The sequence below is a fragment of the Amblyomma americanum genome, chromosome 7 (assembly GCF_052857255.1).
Source record: "Amblyomma americanum isolate KBUSLIRL-KWMA chromosome 7, ASM5285725v1, whole genome shotgun sequence".
Taxonomy (NCBI): Eukaryota; Metazoa; Arthropoda; class Arachnida; order Ixodida; family Ixodidae; genus Amblyomma; species Amblyomma americanum.
Window position 1 is genome coordinate 139,549,990 of NC_135503.1, and position 14,560 is coordinate 139,564,549.

The 14,560-nt window shown below is 50.0% G+C and overlaps 1 protein-coding gene across 2 annotated transcripts in view; it reads right to left on the minus strand.

The window, feature by feature from the left end:
* The window catches only part of Ack (activated Cdc42 kinase), a 65,632-nt gene that overhangs the window by 13,776 nt on the left and 37,296 nt on the right, over positions 1-14,560 (minus strand). For both annotated transcript variants that reach the window (XR_013306789.1, XM_077629434.1), the window contains exon 7: positions 6,042-6,155. Coding sequence is in view for 1 of the 2 variants with exons in the window: in XM_077629434.1 (XP_077485560.1) it covers positions 6,042-6,155 (114 nt within the window). In the remaining variant the exon portion in view is untranslated. The remainder of the gene's footprint in view (positions 1-6,041; positions 6,156-14,560) is intronic.

Here is a 14,560-nt window from a genome sequence, read left to right on the forward strand (position 1 = left end):
GTACCCTTTAGAATGTTCGCTTAAGGTGCATCAACTTTCAGCCTGTATTATGTTTTTATTGCTTTATTTTTCAGATTTCTGAGCTAGAGAAAAATTTGGCCATTATTATATGCTGGTGCCGTAGTGCTCCGTACATTGTGTGTTAAATGGTGCATAGATATGCGTCTCCTGTTTGTATTCATATAAATGCAGAGCACATCTAATAAACTGAAATTACATCTGTATTGCGCTGCTATTTCCTGTTATATGGGCGGGATCGGGCGACTTTTTGAATTCATATTTCCTTTGTGTGTAAAATTTTGGAACATTTCATGTTCTTGTGGCAGGAACAGCGCAGCACGAAACAAAGGATAGGCGGGAATCAACGCTGGCTAACAACCAGATTTTTAATCCACGTTCGATCGAATATATACATCTTGCTCGTGCAATAAGGAAAGAACAGAAGCATGACAAACGCATATGATATACATGTGTTAAAAGGTTAAGACAATGCACGCAGATAATCAATTTCGCTGTCACGAAACGCTATCGAAAGTATGCTGACGCATATACGTCGCTCTTTTGTCGATTGTTGAAGGCTTCTTCAATCTCCCTGGTCCGTTGATCAAAATATGACGTGATGGCCATTGTGTTGCTAAGCTGGAGGTCACATTCAGGCTCTCTGCAATGTTTTGCTAATTCACTGCTGATGGCGACCTTTAGGGATTTTTTGTGCTCTAGAAGCCGTTCATTCAAACAGCGCCATGTTTGACTAATGTAGGTGCGTCCGCATGACAAAGGTATTTTACAAACCCACTTTTCACACATTTCACAGTTTTTTCCGGTGTTTTTTTCTTTCATTGATTTTTCTTTGCTCGCTGTTGAATTTGGAGCACATGTCTTCTTAATTGGTTGGATGCTGACATGAGCACTTTTACACCAGCTCTTGCACCTACCTTTTTGAGACTGAAGGAAATGTCATTAATGTAAGGAATGACTATTTTCTGCCTCTAAGTGCTTGCAGAATCCCTTCTGCGACACAGGATAGCAGTCTCGTTGGGTAACCTGCTGCTTTCAGCCGACTGTTCTGGGCGTCAAAACTGCCTTGAACTTCATGATGAGAGGATTTCGTCACTGCGGCTCTCATTGCTACTTTTGTTAAGGACTAGAACTAGGACTAGAAATAACAAGTGAACTCCCAGAAAACAACGTTATGCAATTTCTTGACTTGACGCTAGCCTTTCTAGGCGCTCACATATGCCGCATTGACGAGATCCTGTCATCATGAAGTTCAAGGCAGTTTTGACACCCAGAATCATCGGCTGAAAGCAGCAGGTTGCCCGACGAGACTGCTATCCAGTTTTGAAGAAGGGATTCTGCAAGCACTTAGAGGCAGAAAATATGTCACAACTACATCAGAATAAAGGAAGCCGTACGTGGTCATTCCTTACATTAATGGCATTTCCCACAGGCTCAAAAGGGTAGGAGCAAGAGCTGGTGTAAAAGTGCTCATGTCAGCACCCAACCAATTAAGAAGACATGTGCGCCAAAGTCAACAGCGAGCAAAGAAAAATCAATGAAAGAAAAAAACACCGCAAAAAACATGTGAAATGTGTGAAAAGTGGGTTTGTAAAATACCTCTGTCATGCGGACGCACCTACATTGGTCAAACAGGGCGCTGTTTGAAGAAACGGCTTCGAGAGCTCAAAAGATCCCTAAAGGGCGCCATAAGCAGTGAATTAGCAAAACATTGCAGAGAGCACGAATGCGCTCCGCAGCTTATCAACACAATGGCCATCCCGTCATATTTTGATCAACGAATCAGGGAGATTGAAGAAGCCTTCAACATCCGACCAAAGAGCGACGTATGTGTCTGCATACTTTTAATAGCGCTTCGTGACAAAGAAATTGATTATCTGCTTGTGATGTCGTAATATTTCACCACGTGTACATCTTGTGCGTTTTTCATGCTTTTTCTTTTCCTTCTTATACGAGCGAGATGTATTATTCGACGAATGTGCATTAAAAATATGGTTGTTATTCAGCGTCGTGTCCCGCCTCTCTCTGTTTTGTTTCGTGCTGCGCTGCTCCCGTCACAAGATCATGCACCAACCAGCTCAAATTTTCACCTTGTTAAAGCACATTTCATGTACACAGGTAAGTCTAAATGGCCCAGCCAGCAAGCATTCACGCGAGTGGACTGATGTATTACACCACCTGTAACGTAAGCATGTGCCTGAAATTTGGCACATATGTGCGCTTAGATGCCTGAAGTCTGCATCAAAAAAAAATAATTTTATTGAGCCAGAGCCGAGAAATCTAGAATTAGCCTTTTGGGGCCGTCCCTGGGACGCACAACTTTTTGGACACGGCTAGTTGTGGGGACGTTTTTTAGATGTCTTCGGGAAAAATAAGGACCTCCTGGGGACATTCCAAATGTCCTAATGGGATATTTCTGGGAGACTTTGAGGAGGTTTTGTCTGTTGGGACGGAGATCTGAACATCCATCTACGGACATTAGCCGGATGTTGGTCGGACATCTGTGGTCTAATAGGTTTGGCCTGTTCATAACACTCCTTTATTGCCTGTGCTGCAGCCCACATGGTCGTCACGTGATCAGATCTTGTCGGTATTTTTCTTCGCTCTTCTGTCCCCAACAGTCGTTTGTTACCTCTGCCGCTGCCCACGTCTTCGCCGCGTGATCAGATCCTGTCGCTATTTTTCTTCGTTTGCCCTATTCCTAACAATCCTTTGTTGCCTCTGCCGCTCCCCACGCGGTCACCGCGTGATCAGATTCTGTCGCTATTTTTCTTCGCTTGCCCTATTCCTAACAATCCTTTGTTGCCTCTGACGCAGCCCACGTGACCAGATCCTGTCGCTATTTTTCTTCGCCTGCCCTATCCCAAACAATCCTTTGTTGCCTCTGCCCACGTGGTCGCCGCGTGATCAGAACTTGCAGCTGTTTTTCTTCGCTTGCCCTATTCCTAACAGTCCCTTGTTGCCTCTGCCGCTGGCCACGTGGTCGCCGCGCGATTAGATCATGTTGCTATTTTTATTCGCTTGCCCAGTTCCTAACAATCCTTTGTTGCCTCTGCCGCTGCGCACGTGGTGGCCGCGTGATCAGATCCTGTTGCTATATTTTTCTTCGCTTGCCCTCTTCCAAACAGTCCTTTGTTGCCGCTGGCCACGTGGTCGCCGCGTGATCAGATCCTGTCGCTATATTTTTCTTTGCTTGCCCAATTCCTAGCAGTCCTTTGTTGCCTCTGCCACTGCCAACATGGTCGCCGCGTGATCGGATCCTGTCGCTATATTTTTCTTCGCTTGCCCTATTCCTAACAGTTCTTTGTTGCCTCTGCCGCTCCCAATGCGGTCGCCGCGTGATCAGATTCTGTCGCTATTTTTCTTCGCTTGCCCTATTCCTAACAATCCTTTGTTGCCTCTGCCGCAGCCCACGTGACCAGATCCTGTCGATATTTTTCTTCGCCTGCCCTATCCCAAACAATCCTTTGTTGCCTCTGCCGCTGCCCACGTGGCCGCCGCGTGATCAGATCCTGTCGCTATTTTTCTTCGTTCGCCCTATTCCTAACAATCCTTTGTTGCCTCTGCCGCTCCCCACGCGGTCGCCGCGTGATCAGATTCTGTCGCTATTTTTCTTCGCTTGCCCTATTCCTAACAATCCTTTGTTGCCTCTGCCGCTGCCCACGTGGTCGCCGCGTGATCAGAACTTGCCGCTGTTTTTCTTCGCTTGCCCTATTCCTAACAGTCCCTTGTTGCCTCTGCCGCTGGCCACGTGGTCGCCGCGCGATCAGATCCTGTCGCTATTTTCTTTCGCTAGCCCTATTCCTAACAGTCCTTTGTTGCCGCTTCCCATGTGGTCGCCGCGTGATCTGATTCTGTCACTATTTTTATTCGCTTTCCTAGTTCCTAACAATCCTTTGTTGCCTCTGCCGCTGCCCACGTGGTCGCCGCGTGATCAGATCCTGTCGCTATATTTTTCTTTGCTTGCCCAATTCCTAGCAGTCCTTTGTTGCCTCTGCCACTGCCAACATGGTCGCCGCGTGATCGGATCCTGTCGCTATATTTTTCTTCGCTTGCCCTATTCCTAACAGTCCTTTGTTGCCTCTGCCGCTCCCCATGCGGTCGCCGCGTGATCAGATTCTGTCGCTATATTTTTCTTTGCTTGCCCAATTCCTAGCAGTCCTTTGTTGCCTCTGCCACTGCCAACATGGTCGCCGCGTGATCGGATCCTGTCGCTATTTTTCTTCGCTTGCCCTATTCCTAACAGTCCTTTGTTGCCTCTGCCGCTCCCCATGCGGTCGCCGCGTGATCAGATCCTGTCGCTATATTTTTCTTTGCTTGCCCAATTCCTAGCAGTCCTTTGTTGCCTCTGCCACTGCCAACATGGTCGCCGCGTGATCGGATCCTGTCGCTATATTTTTCTTCGCTTGCCCTATTCCTAACAGTCCTTTGTTGCCTCTGCCGCTCCCCATGCGGTCGCCGCGTGATCAGATTCTGTCGCTATTTTTCGCTTGCCCTATTCCTAACAATCCTTTGTTGCCTCTGCCGCAGCCCACGTGACCAGATCCTGTCGCTATTTTTCTTCGCCTGCCCTATCCCAAACAATCCTTTGTTGCCTCTGCCCACGTGGCCGCCGCGTGATCAGATCCTGACGCTATTTTTCTTCGTTTGCCCTATTCCTAACAATCCTTTGTTGCCTCTGCCCCTGCCCACGTGGTCGCCGCGTGATCAGATCTTGCCGCTGTTTTTCTTCGCTTGCCCTATTCCTAACAGTCCCTTGTTGCCTCTGCCGCTAGCCACGTGGTCGCCGCGCGATCAGATCCTGTCGCTATTTTCTTTCGCTTGCCCTATTCCTAACAGTCTTTTGTTGCCGCTCCCCACGTGGTCGCCGCGTGATCTGATTCTGTCGCTGTTTTTATTCGCTTTCCCAGTTCTTAACAATCCTTTGTTGCCTCTGCCGCTGCCCACGTAGTCGCCGCGTGGTCAGAACCTGTCGTTATATTTTTCTTCGCTTGCCCTCTTCTTAACAGTTCTTTTTTGCCGCTGGCCACGTGGTCGCCGCGTGATCAGATCCTGTCGCTATTTTTCTCTTTGCTTGCCCAATTCCTAGCAGTCCTTTGTTGCCTCTGCCAACATGGTCGCCGCGTGACCGGATCCTGTCGCTAATTTTTGTTGCATTTAATGCTGCTCATGCGATCAGAACGTGTCGCTTCTTTGCTTGCCCTCTCACTCTGTCTGAGGCCTTTTTTAACACGGTAGCGTAAGGCTCCGGTTGTATAGAAAATCCGGCGTTGTGAGCTAAAAATCCCTGGAGAAGCACCCTCGATAATGTGACCTTGTGGCGCCACCACAACCTGCCAACCGGACTGTGAGCAAAGTGATCAGTGGTAGGTGGCAGTTAATGATCGGTCGCGAGAAGCTGCCCAGGAGTAACCTCCATGGGTCGCACAAGTTCCCCCGATGGCAGCACCTGCTATCGCAGGGCCATCCGTTAATCGCGGCACTACTGCGCCAGGAGTGGTATGAGGATTCCCAGGGATCTACGAATGTAAAGTCGACAATGACCCGTCCCGCATACATGGGCGTTAACCACGGTGGAATATTATGCCCTTAGAGCGGAGCTTGTGTCCCCTCCAATTTTGTGCCTATGCTACTTCCCTGTGGTCGTCTCGTAAATAGAACCTGCCGCTGCCTTTTATCGCACGCCTTCGCAGTCCTGTTGCCTTTGCTGCTGCTAGCGTGAACTCCGCGAGACCGGCAAATGCGGCTTATCCCTTTTCATCCTCGCTTTCATTGCAACCCCGGCACAGGTCATGTCGCCACTGCAAGATCGGTATCTGTCGCTCCTTTGCATCCTTTCCCTACTCCTGTTTTTTTTTTTACTGAGATGCCCCCTCTGCTCAGCGCAGGTTAGATCCAGGACACATCCAGGAAAGATGTCACTTTGAAATACCATCACGGATACGTTTGGCCATAGTACAAAACGAAACACTCATGACAGTTATGGCCACTGTTTCACAGGAAGGCCGCGATTGTATATTCACCTGGCTCTCCCGCAGGGACGGCAGCAGCACGGGCTCCAGTATGGTCTCCTCCTTGTCTAGCCGCCGGCTGCTCCCGGCAGGTGGCGCCACCGGACTTACCAGGAAAGGGCGCACCTGGGGCCAGTCATAGCGAGCCCACGTTACCACGTGGCTTCGACTACGCCACACATCTCGTAGAGCGCGGCTCTTCCCCGGTGCGCGCCCTCTGCTATGGCTCTACCTACTAACTCGCGTGACAGACCAAACAGCTCTCTCGATCCACGGACCACGCATCACGTGACAACAATCATTGCGCTGTCTGCAGTTATGCAGACGACGCAATTCTGAGAGGCCAGGTGACGCAACGTGCAAGACAAGGTCTAAAACAGCGATTTGGTCCATCATAGTGTGGCTGCAGCATAAAGGAGTATAGACGCCTAGTTTTCGGTTGCACATTTTAATCGTAATAATTTGTAAGACATTATACTGATCATGGATCACCACTTAGAATTCGCTCCAGACAGCTAAATAATTTATAAGCGAATTTCCTTTTTCAAATGCTTGTTTCAACAGCCAGGCAATGACTATGATTCAAAGGTCAGTATACTATAGACCACATAAAGCATGAAAAATATGGCGATAGAGTCGCTGCGTCGTTTTAATTCTCTAAGACGCTTGAGTCAGCCTGCCTCGAAAGCCGGAAACAACGAATGAAGGAGCTGTGATTACACTGCAGTTTTCTTCATGCCTCATATGACCTATACTGACAAATGTCATAGCGATCACTAAACTTTTGATGCCAAAACCGAGAAAAGTGCAAGAAATTAGACTATAATTTATATAACGGTTGTAGCCTAATACCATGTGGTGATCAATGTACAGTAATGTCTTATGCATTATTACAAAGAAGAAACCATGCAACCTAAATCTGGTGTTAATACTTCCCTAAATGGCGAAACTAAAGTACTTATTTTGTTTGCTTGTTGCCTTCCTTCTTTAACGCCATTCGGTACAACACCGGTGCACAAGTACAGATAACTGATCGCCTCATTCAGCATGCATTTTGTATCATTCAGTTGTGAGCTAGCCAAAAGCGCAAACACTGGCTAGGATGTGATCGCTGCCCCAACTATCGATCAGCCTTTGGGTCCGCAATGGTAACTTATGAAAATGAGCGACTAACTACAAAACCCAAAAATGCTCATATTTTATTCATGCCAGTGATGTGGGAAAGTGGCAGATAAGCGTTAGAGAGGGCATTTTATGATCCATCGGTTCCATGGCCTTTTCTGGGTGAGCTAATATTTGTATGGCAGCAAAAAATGCCTTCATTGCTAAACAAACTGGATTGAAAACTTCTGCCACTCAATTGCGAACTGTGACATCTACACCGAAAAGGACTTCATGATCACCATAAAAGTTAATGGCAGAGCAGCCAGGTCTCTGGGATCCATGCCCAAAGAGCAGTGCTGACACATCACATTTAAGAACTATAGGCACTAAATTTACATACACATGGATCACCCCGTGATATTCACCCATGACCGCTAAATAATCTATTATTAAATTTCTTCCTGACGCTGTTTCAGTTTCGTTTTCATCAGTTGAATAATGGCTACATGCAGTTGGTCTTTAGGTTACGTGAGGCATGAAAAAAATGGCAAGATAACTGCTAATATGTAGTTTGTAGTCATTCCAGCTCTTAAATCAGCATTTATATTGCATTTTTTCCATGCCTCACGTGACCTGGAGGTCAACTACACGTCATAGCCATCATTTGGTAGATGAAACCGAAACAGCGTGAGAGAAGAAAATTAATTATAAATTATTTAGTGGCCGTACGTGAATACCGCAAGGTGATGCATGTATTCTGATGTCCAACGCATCATTTGACAGAAGAAAACACACAACTAAAACTAGGTGTCTACAGTCGTTTAACTTTAGAAAGATGCCAGTGATAGCAATACTTGTATTTCATTTCCTTGCCTTTCCTAACTTATAAAAGCTCGTTTTAGTGAAGCTAACGTCTTTGCATTTAGAATGCGCTACTCTATCGATACAGGTCAGATTCAACCTGTCCTCTGCGTCCTTATAAAGGAGTATAGACACCGAAATTTTGCGTGCGTGTTTGCTTGTGTGCTGTGATGCGTAAGGCATTATTATACATGGATTACCACCTGGTATTTTCCTACGACCGCAAAATAATTTATAATCGCATTTCTTTCTCATGCTGTTTCGTTTTCGATTTCAACAGCCGAATGAGGATTGTGAAGTCAACGTGTGCTTACAGGTCATGTGAGGCATGAAAAAACTGCAATATAATCATCGCTTCCACATTCGTTCTCATTCCGGCTCTTAAGAAAGGCTAGCTTCAGCACTGCAGTAAATTAAAACAATGAAGCAGCTGTAATAAGAAACGTCTTCAAAAGCAAAGCGTCCCGAACAACCAGCAGTACAGTCCAGGCACAGACCAGCGACAGCGTTCAGTCCAGAGCATGCACGAGGGACCGAGCGTTTGGCGCTCAAGCTTCGGAGTGTTCGGCGCTCGAGCTTCAGAGCGTTCGGCGCTTCTCGTCGTCGTTTTCGTTGAGCACCAGCCTCTGAAGATTCTAAAGCCAAAGGCCAGTCTTACAATTTCCCCCGGGCGAAAGGGCACCATCCTGGCGGCCTAGGGCGATGTGACGACGGCGGGGTCGTAGTATGGTTTGAGGCGGGTCGTGTGGACAATTTCGCAGCCTCGGTGGCGATGATCAGGGGATGGCGTAAGGGGTTCGATGAGGTAATTGACGAGTGATGTCTGTTGAAGAATACGGTAGGGTCCCTGGTACTTGCTAACAAGTTTGGAGGAAAGGCCAGGACCTGAGGAGGGTACCCAGAGCCAGACCAAAGAGTCAGGAAGGTAAGCGGGCGGAAGTGCAGGGGGATCACGGGTGCTTTTCTGCTGCTGCTGGGCGTGAGAAGTGAAGGACCGGGCAAGCTGTCAGCATTCTTCGGCATAAGTTGCAGCTTGAGAAAGAGTTGTAAATTCGGAAACATCAGGGCGGTAAGGTAGAATGGTGTCCATTGTGCAAGAAGGCTCACGGCCGTACAGGAGAAAGTACGGAGAGAATCCGGTTATGGGCAGCGGAGTTATATGCGTATGTGACAAAAGGAAGAATGCGGTCCCAGTTACAATGGTCGGAAGCAACATACATGGCCAGCATGTCGCCGAGGGTGCGATTAAAACGCTCAACCATGCCATTTGTCTGGGGATGGTAAGCTGAGCTGGTGCAGTGAACGACGTCGCATTCCTGAAGGAGAGCTTCTACAACTTCTGAGAGGAAGGCCGGACCTCTATCACTGAGCAGCTTTTTGGGCGCTCCATGGCGAAGAATGATGCGATGGAGAATGAAGGATGCAATGTCGTGGGCTGTAGCGGATGGTAAAGGCGATGTTTCAGCGTAACGTGTAAGGTGGTCGATGGCAACGATGAGCCAGCAGTTCCCGGTTGATGTGCTGAGAAGAGGGCCGTAGAGGTCGATGCCAGCACGCTCGAAGGGCTGCGCTGGGCAAGGCAGCGGCTGCATAGGAGCGGCGGGTCGGCGAGGTGGATGTTTTCGTCGCTGGCATGCGGTGCAGGACTAAACGAACTGGCGGACGTAACGGGCCATCCCACGCCAGTAGTACCGCTGTCGTAGACCGGTGAAAGTCTTCAAGAATCCGGCATGGGCACACTGGGGATCATCGTGGTAGGAAGAGCAAATAAACGAGCGCAGATGTGTCAGAATGACGAGAAGGCACTTGAGACCATCCGGGAGATAGTTCCGGCGGTAAAGAAGCTCGTCTCGGATGACGAAATGGTGGGACTGACGACGGAAAGCACGGGAAGGAGGTCGAGACAATTGGCCAGACAGGAGATCTAAGAGGCAAGTGATCCACGGGTCTTTGCGTTGCTCGGAAGCCATATCGGCGGACTGAAACTTCAAAGAAGGCAGGGCGGATATACAAGGCACTGCCTCAGATGGTACAGGGGAGCGTGAGAGGGCATCAGCATCGGCATGTTTGCGGCCGGAATGATAGATAACGCGACTGTCGTACTCTTGGAGTCGCAGAGCCCAGCGCGCCAGTCGATTAGAGGGATCTTTCAAAGAGGACAGCCAGCAGAGGGCGTGGTGATCAGTGACGTCAAAAGGGCGCCTGTACAGGTAGGGGCGAAATTTGACGATCGTGCAAAGGATGGCTAAACACTCCTTCTCGGTGACAGAATAGTTGGCTTCAGCTTTTGCGAGTGTCCGGCTAGCGTAAGTGACAACGTATTCGTCAAAGCCTTGCTTGTGTTGAGCGAGTACTGCACCGAGGCCGACGCCGCTGGCAACGGTGTGGAGTTCCGTCGGAGAATGAGGGTTGAAGTGACGCATAATTGGTGGAGTGGTCAGGAGGCGACGGAGTGTCGTAAATGCTTCATCACAGGCTGGCGACCAGGCCGAAAGGTCGTGGCTGGAAAGGAGCTTGGTCAGGGGGTCAACGATAGTGGCAAAATTGCGGGCAAAGTGGCAGAAGTAGGAGCAGAGGCCAACGAAGCTGCGGAGGTCTTTTACAAAAGTGGGCTTCGGAAATTCGGCCACAGCTCGCAACTTGGCCGGGTCCGGGAGAACGCCATTCTTCGACATGACGTGTCCGAGAATGGTGAGCTGCCGAGCTCCGAAGCGGCACTTTTTCAAATTATGTTGGAGGCCAGCGTCGGCCAGGCAGCGAAGAACAGTCTCAAGGCACTGGAGGTGAAACAGAAAGTCCGAGGAAAAGATTACAACGTCGTCTAGATAACAAAGGCATGTGTGCCATTGAGCCCTCGGAGTATGTTGCCCATCATGTGCTCGAATGTGGCGGGTCCATTGCAGAGGCCGAAGGGCATGACATTAAATTCATAGAGCCCGTCGGGTGTGACGAATGCAGTTTTTGGGCGATCGGCCTCCGCCATCGGCACCTGCCAGTAACCGGAGCGCGTCTAATGAAGAAAAGAACTCAGAGCCCTGCAGGCAGTCGAGGGCAATGTCGATACGCGGGAGATGGTAAACGTCCTTGCGTGTAATCTTATTCAGGCGACGGTAGTCCACGCAGAATCGGATGGAACCGTCTTTTTTCTTGACCAGAACCACTGGCGATGCCCACGGGCTGTGCGACGGCTTTATCACGTGACGCTGGAGCATGTCGGTCACCTGGTCGTCATGATGCGGCGCTCAGCGGCTGACACGCGGTACGGACGTTGGCGCAAAGGGGCATGGGGTCCAGTGTCAACACAGCGGGTAACGGTGGTGGTGCGGCCCAAGGAAGGTTGCTGGTAGTTAAACGAAGCTTGAAAACGCTGCAGAACAGCGACAAGCTGGTCTTGTTGGGTAGATGTCAGGGTGGCGTCGACGGAACGGTGAAAAATATCGACAGACGACTGATTCGTGATGGGTACAGGCGTGATGGGTACAGGCGTAATGGCGCTGACGTGAAGGCCGGCCGCGCTATCGATGAGGGGGTATGCGGAGGCGGGATCGAGAAAGGCAACACTACCAAGCGATTGGCCACAGAGTAAAGTGGTAGGGCAGGAGAACGGGTTGGCCACATAAATAGCACTGGAGCCACGAACAATTGTCAGCACAGCGAAATGCAGAAAAACAGACTTCTGGTCAGCGCATAGTAAAGAGGGGGTATAAGTGACAGTTGCATCTGAGAGCGCAGCACAAGAAAGAGGCACCAGCATTGAAGAGAAAGGCGGAACGTCTGTGTCCTCTGAGATGACCACAGTAGCGGCAGCAGCACCGGTTACGTCCAAGGGGGCGTCACTGTAGGGCGACAAGTCAAGCTGAGCACGGGTGCAGTCAATGCAGTCAATAATGGCGTGATGTGAGGAGAGGAAGTCCCAACTAAGGATAACGTCGTGAGAGGAGCGGGCGAAGACGATGAACTTGATTGTGTAGGGAACGTTCCCGATGAGCAGGCGGGCGGTGCAGGCGGCTAACGGTCGAATGTCCTGAGCGCTGGCCGTGCGGAGAGAAACGGGAGGAAGGGGCGTCGTCACTTTTTTGAGTCTGCGACAGAGGGTGTGACTGAGAACGGAAACGGCTGCGCCAGTGTCAACAAGTGCTTCGACGGCGACTCCCTCAACAAAAACGGGAATAATATTGGCAGGCGCAGAAACAGGTCTTGAGTGAGTCACTGGTGACGCAGTTCTTGCCTCCTGAACTGCGGTGGTAAGTTTTCCGCATGGACGGCGGGTTGGCGGCGGAGCATTGGAGAACGGGAACAACGGCCAGGAGACGGCGAGCGGTGGGAGCGGGGACGGTACCTAGGAGAAGAATCCGGAGGCGGCAAGAGTGACGCAGGCAAGGACGACGGCGGAAGCTCGTACGTAGGCTCACGCCTATAACCGTAGGGACGGTGGTCACGACTGCGACACAAAGGAGCCACGTGACCAGCGACGCCACAGGCATAGCAAATAGGGTGGTTGTCTTGTGTGCGCCAGGGGTTGAGTGGCTGCGGCTGTGATCGGGGGCGGGCAACCGTGTGGTAAGGTGGGGTTGCAGGTCGCTGGGGTTCTAACTGCCGGGTAGGTGGCCTGTAGACAGGGGCAGCGGGTGAGGGCCGCGACTGCACCACGGCATCGGCGTATGTCAGAGGAGCCGCGATCAGGGGTGGCTGAGAAGGAACTGGCAGGACTTGAGCGACCTGCTCCTCGATAACACACTGTAGGTTGGTAGTCAGCGACAATGCAGACGTAGGCGGGCAGGTAGACAAAGATAGCTAGCGTGCGACTTCCTCACGTACAAACTGCTGGATGCTCTCGAGGAGCGACTGTTGGTCCAGAGCACCGTCCCCTGGGAGAGCCAAGCTGCAAAGTGCGGCCTCCTGAAAGCCTGCACGCCGGGTAGAAAGGCGCTGTTTGCGCAGCTCATCGAAGTTTTAGCAGTAGCCGGTGACACCGGAGACAGTCTGGGGATCATTGGGGACGAGCATCTCGAAGGCATCATCACCAATGCCTTTCATAATGTGTCTGATCTTGTCGGCCTCACTCATAGAAGGTTTGACACGCTTGCAGAGGTCGACGACATCTTCTATATAACTGGTGAAGTTTTCACCGGTTTGCTGGGCCCGACTTCGCAAGCGTTGCTCGGCGCAAAGCTTTCACACTGCGGGACAGCCAAAGACTTCTGTCAGACGGGTTTTTAGAGCTGCCCAGGTTGAGATGTCAGCCTCGTGGTTTCGAAACCAGAGATTGGCTACATCGCTCAGATAAAAGATAACGTTGGTGAGCTTGACGCTATCGTCCCACTTATTGTATGCGCTTACGCGTTCATAGGAGGCCAACCAATCCTCCACATCCGTGCCATCTGTACCGCTGAAGATGGTCGGGTCACGCTGCCGCGCGGCGCCGGAACAGAAGACAGCCAACGGAAGTGGTGAAGCGGTTTGGGTGACAATCTCAGGCATTGCAGAGGCGGTAGGCAATGCGCGGGTGCAAAGCTCCAGGGCGAGGGATCGTTGGCACCTCCACCACTTGTAATAAGAAACGTCTTCAAAAGCACAGTGTCACGAACAGCCAGCGGTACAGTCCAGGCACAGACCAGCGACAGCGTTCAGTCCAGAGCACGCACGAGGGACTGAGCGTTCGGCGCTCGAGCTTCGAAGCGTTCGGCACTTCTCGTCGTCCTCTTCGTTGAGCGCCAGCCTCTGGAGATTCTAAAGCCGAAGGCCAGTCTTACACAGCGATGATATCGACGTTTTTCCAAGCCTCACATGACACAAAATACTCTATCACAGCCATCGTATGGCTGTTGAAACCGATACTGAAACAGCATGACAGAAATAATTAGATTATAAATTATTTAGCGGTCGTAAGTGAATATTACATGGTGATACATGCGTAGTAGTCCCTTCCACATCATTGTAGGGAAGAAAACATGCCACCAAAATTACGTGTCTATACTCCTATAAAGACTCATCCGATTTTTACGAAGACATTGAGTTAGAACTACTAAGGTCAGCAACATTCAACAATAAGGCATCTTCAACACTGATTCACCTTGGTCTGCAGGTAGTGCGGCAGCGAGAACATTAGAGAAGACGTTGCAGTAGGAAGCTCCTCAGAGAGTGCATTACAAAAGCCTCGAAAAGAAAATATTCACCAGAGGAAATAAGTGATCTACCACTCTAACAATGAAAGTACCAGACCACCGATGGCACAGATACTGGCAGGAGAGTATGAACTCAAGATACCTCAGAATGACACTAACTGAAATGTCAAGAATACACAAATTGCAACAGTCCAGTGTTGCCATATCCACGCACCACAGCTCAAACAGCCATACATTTCCCTGTCAAATCGAATGTGTGCCACTCCTCTGTCATAGCAAATGAATACAAACACGTGAAAAATCAACTGCAGATGCTGTCTACACCTGAACACTTGCATAACGCGAAGCCCAGCATTTCTGCACCCAGCTGCACAAAACTGTTACATGCGATGCTTGAAGAGGCAGCATCACGCCTCTATGGCATGCCAGAATGAGAATATT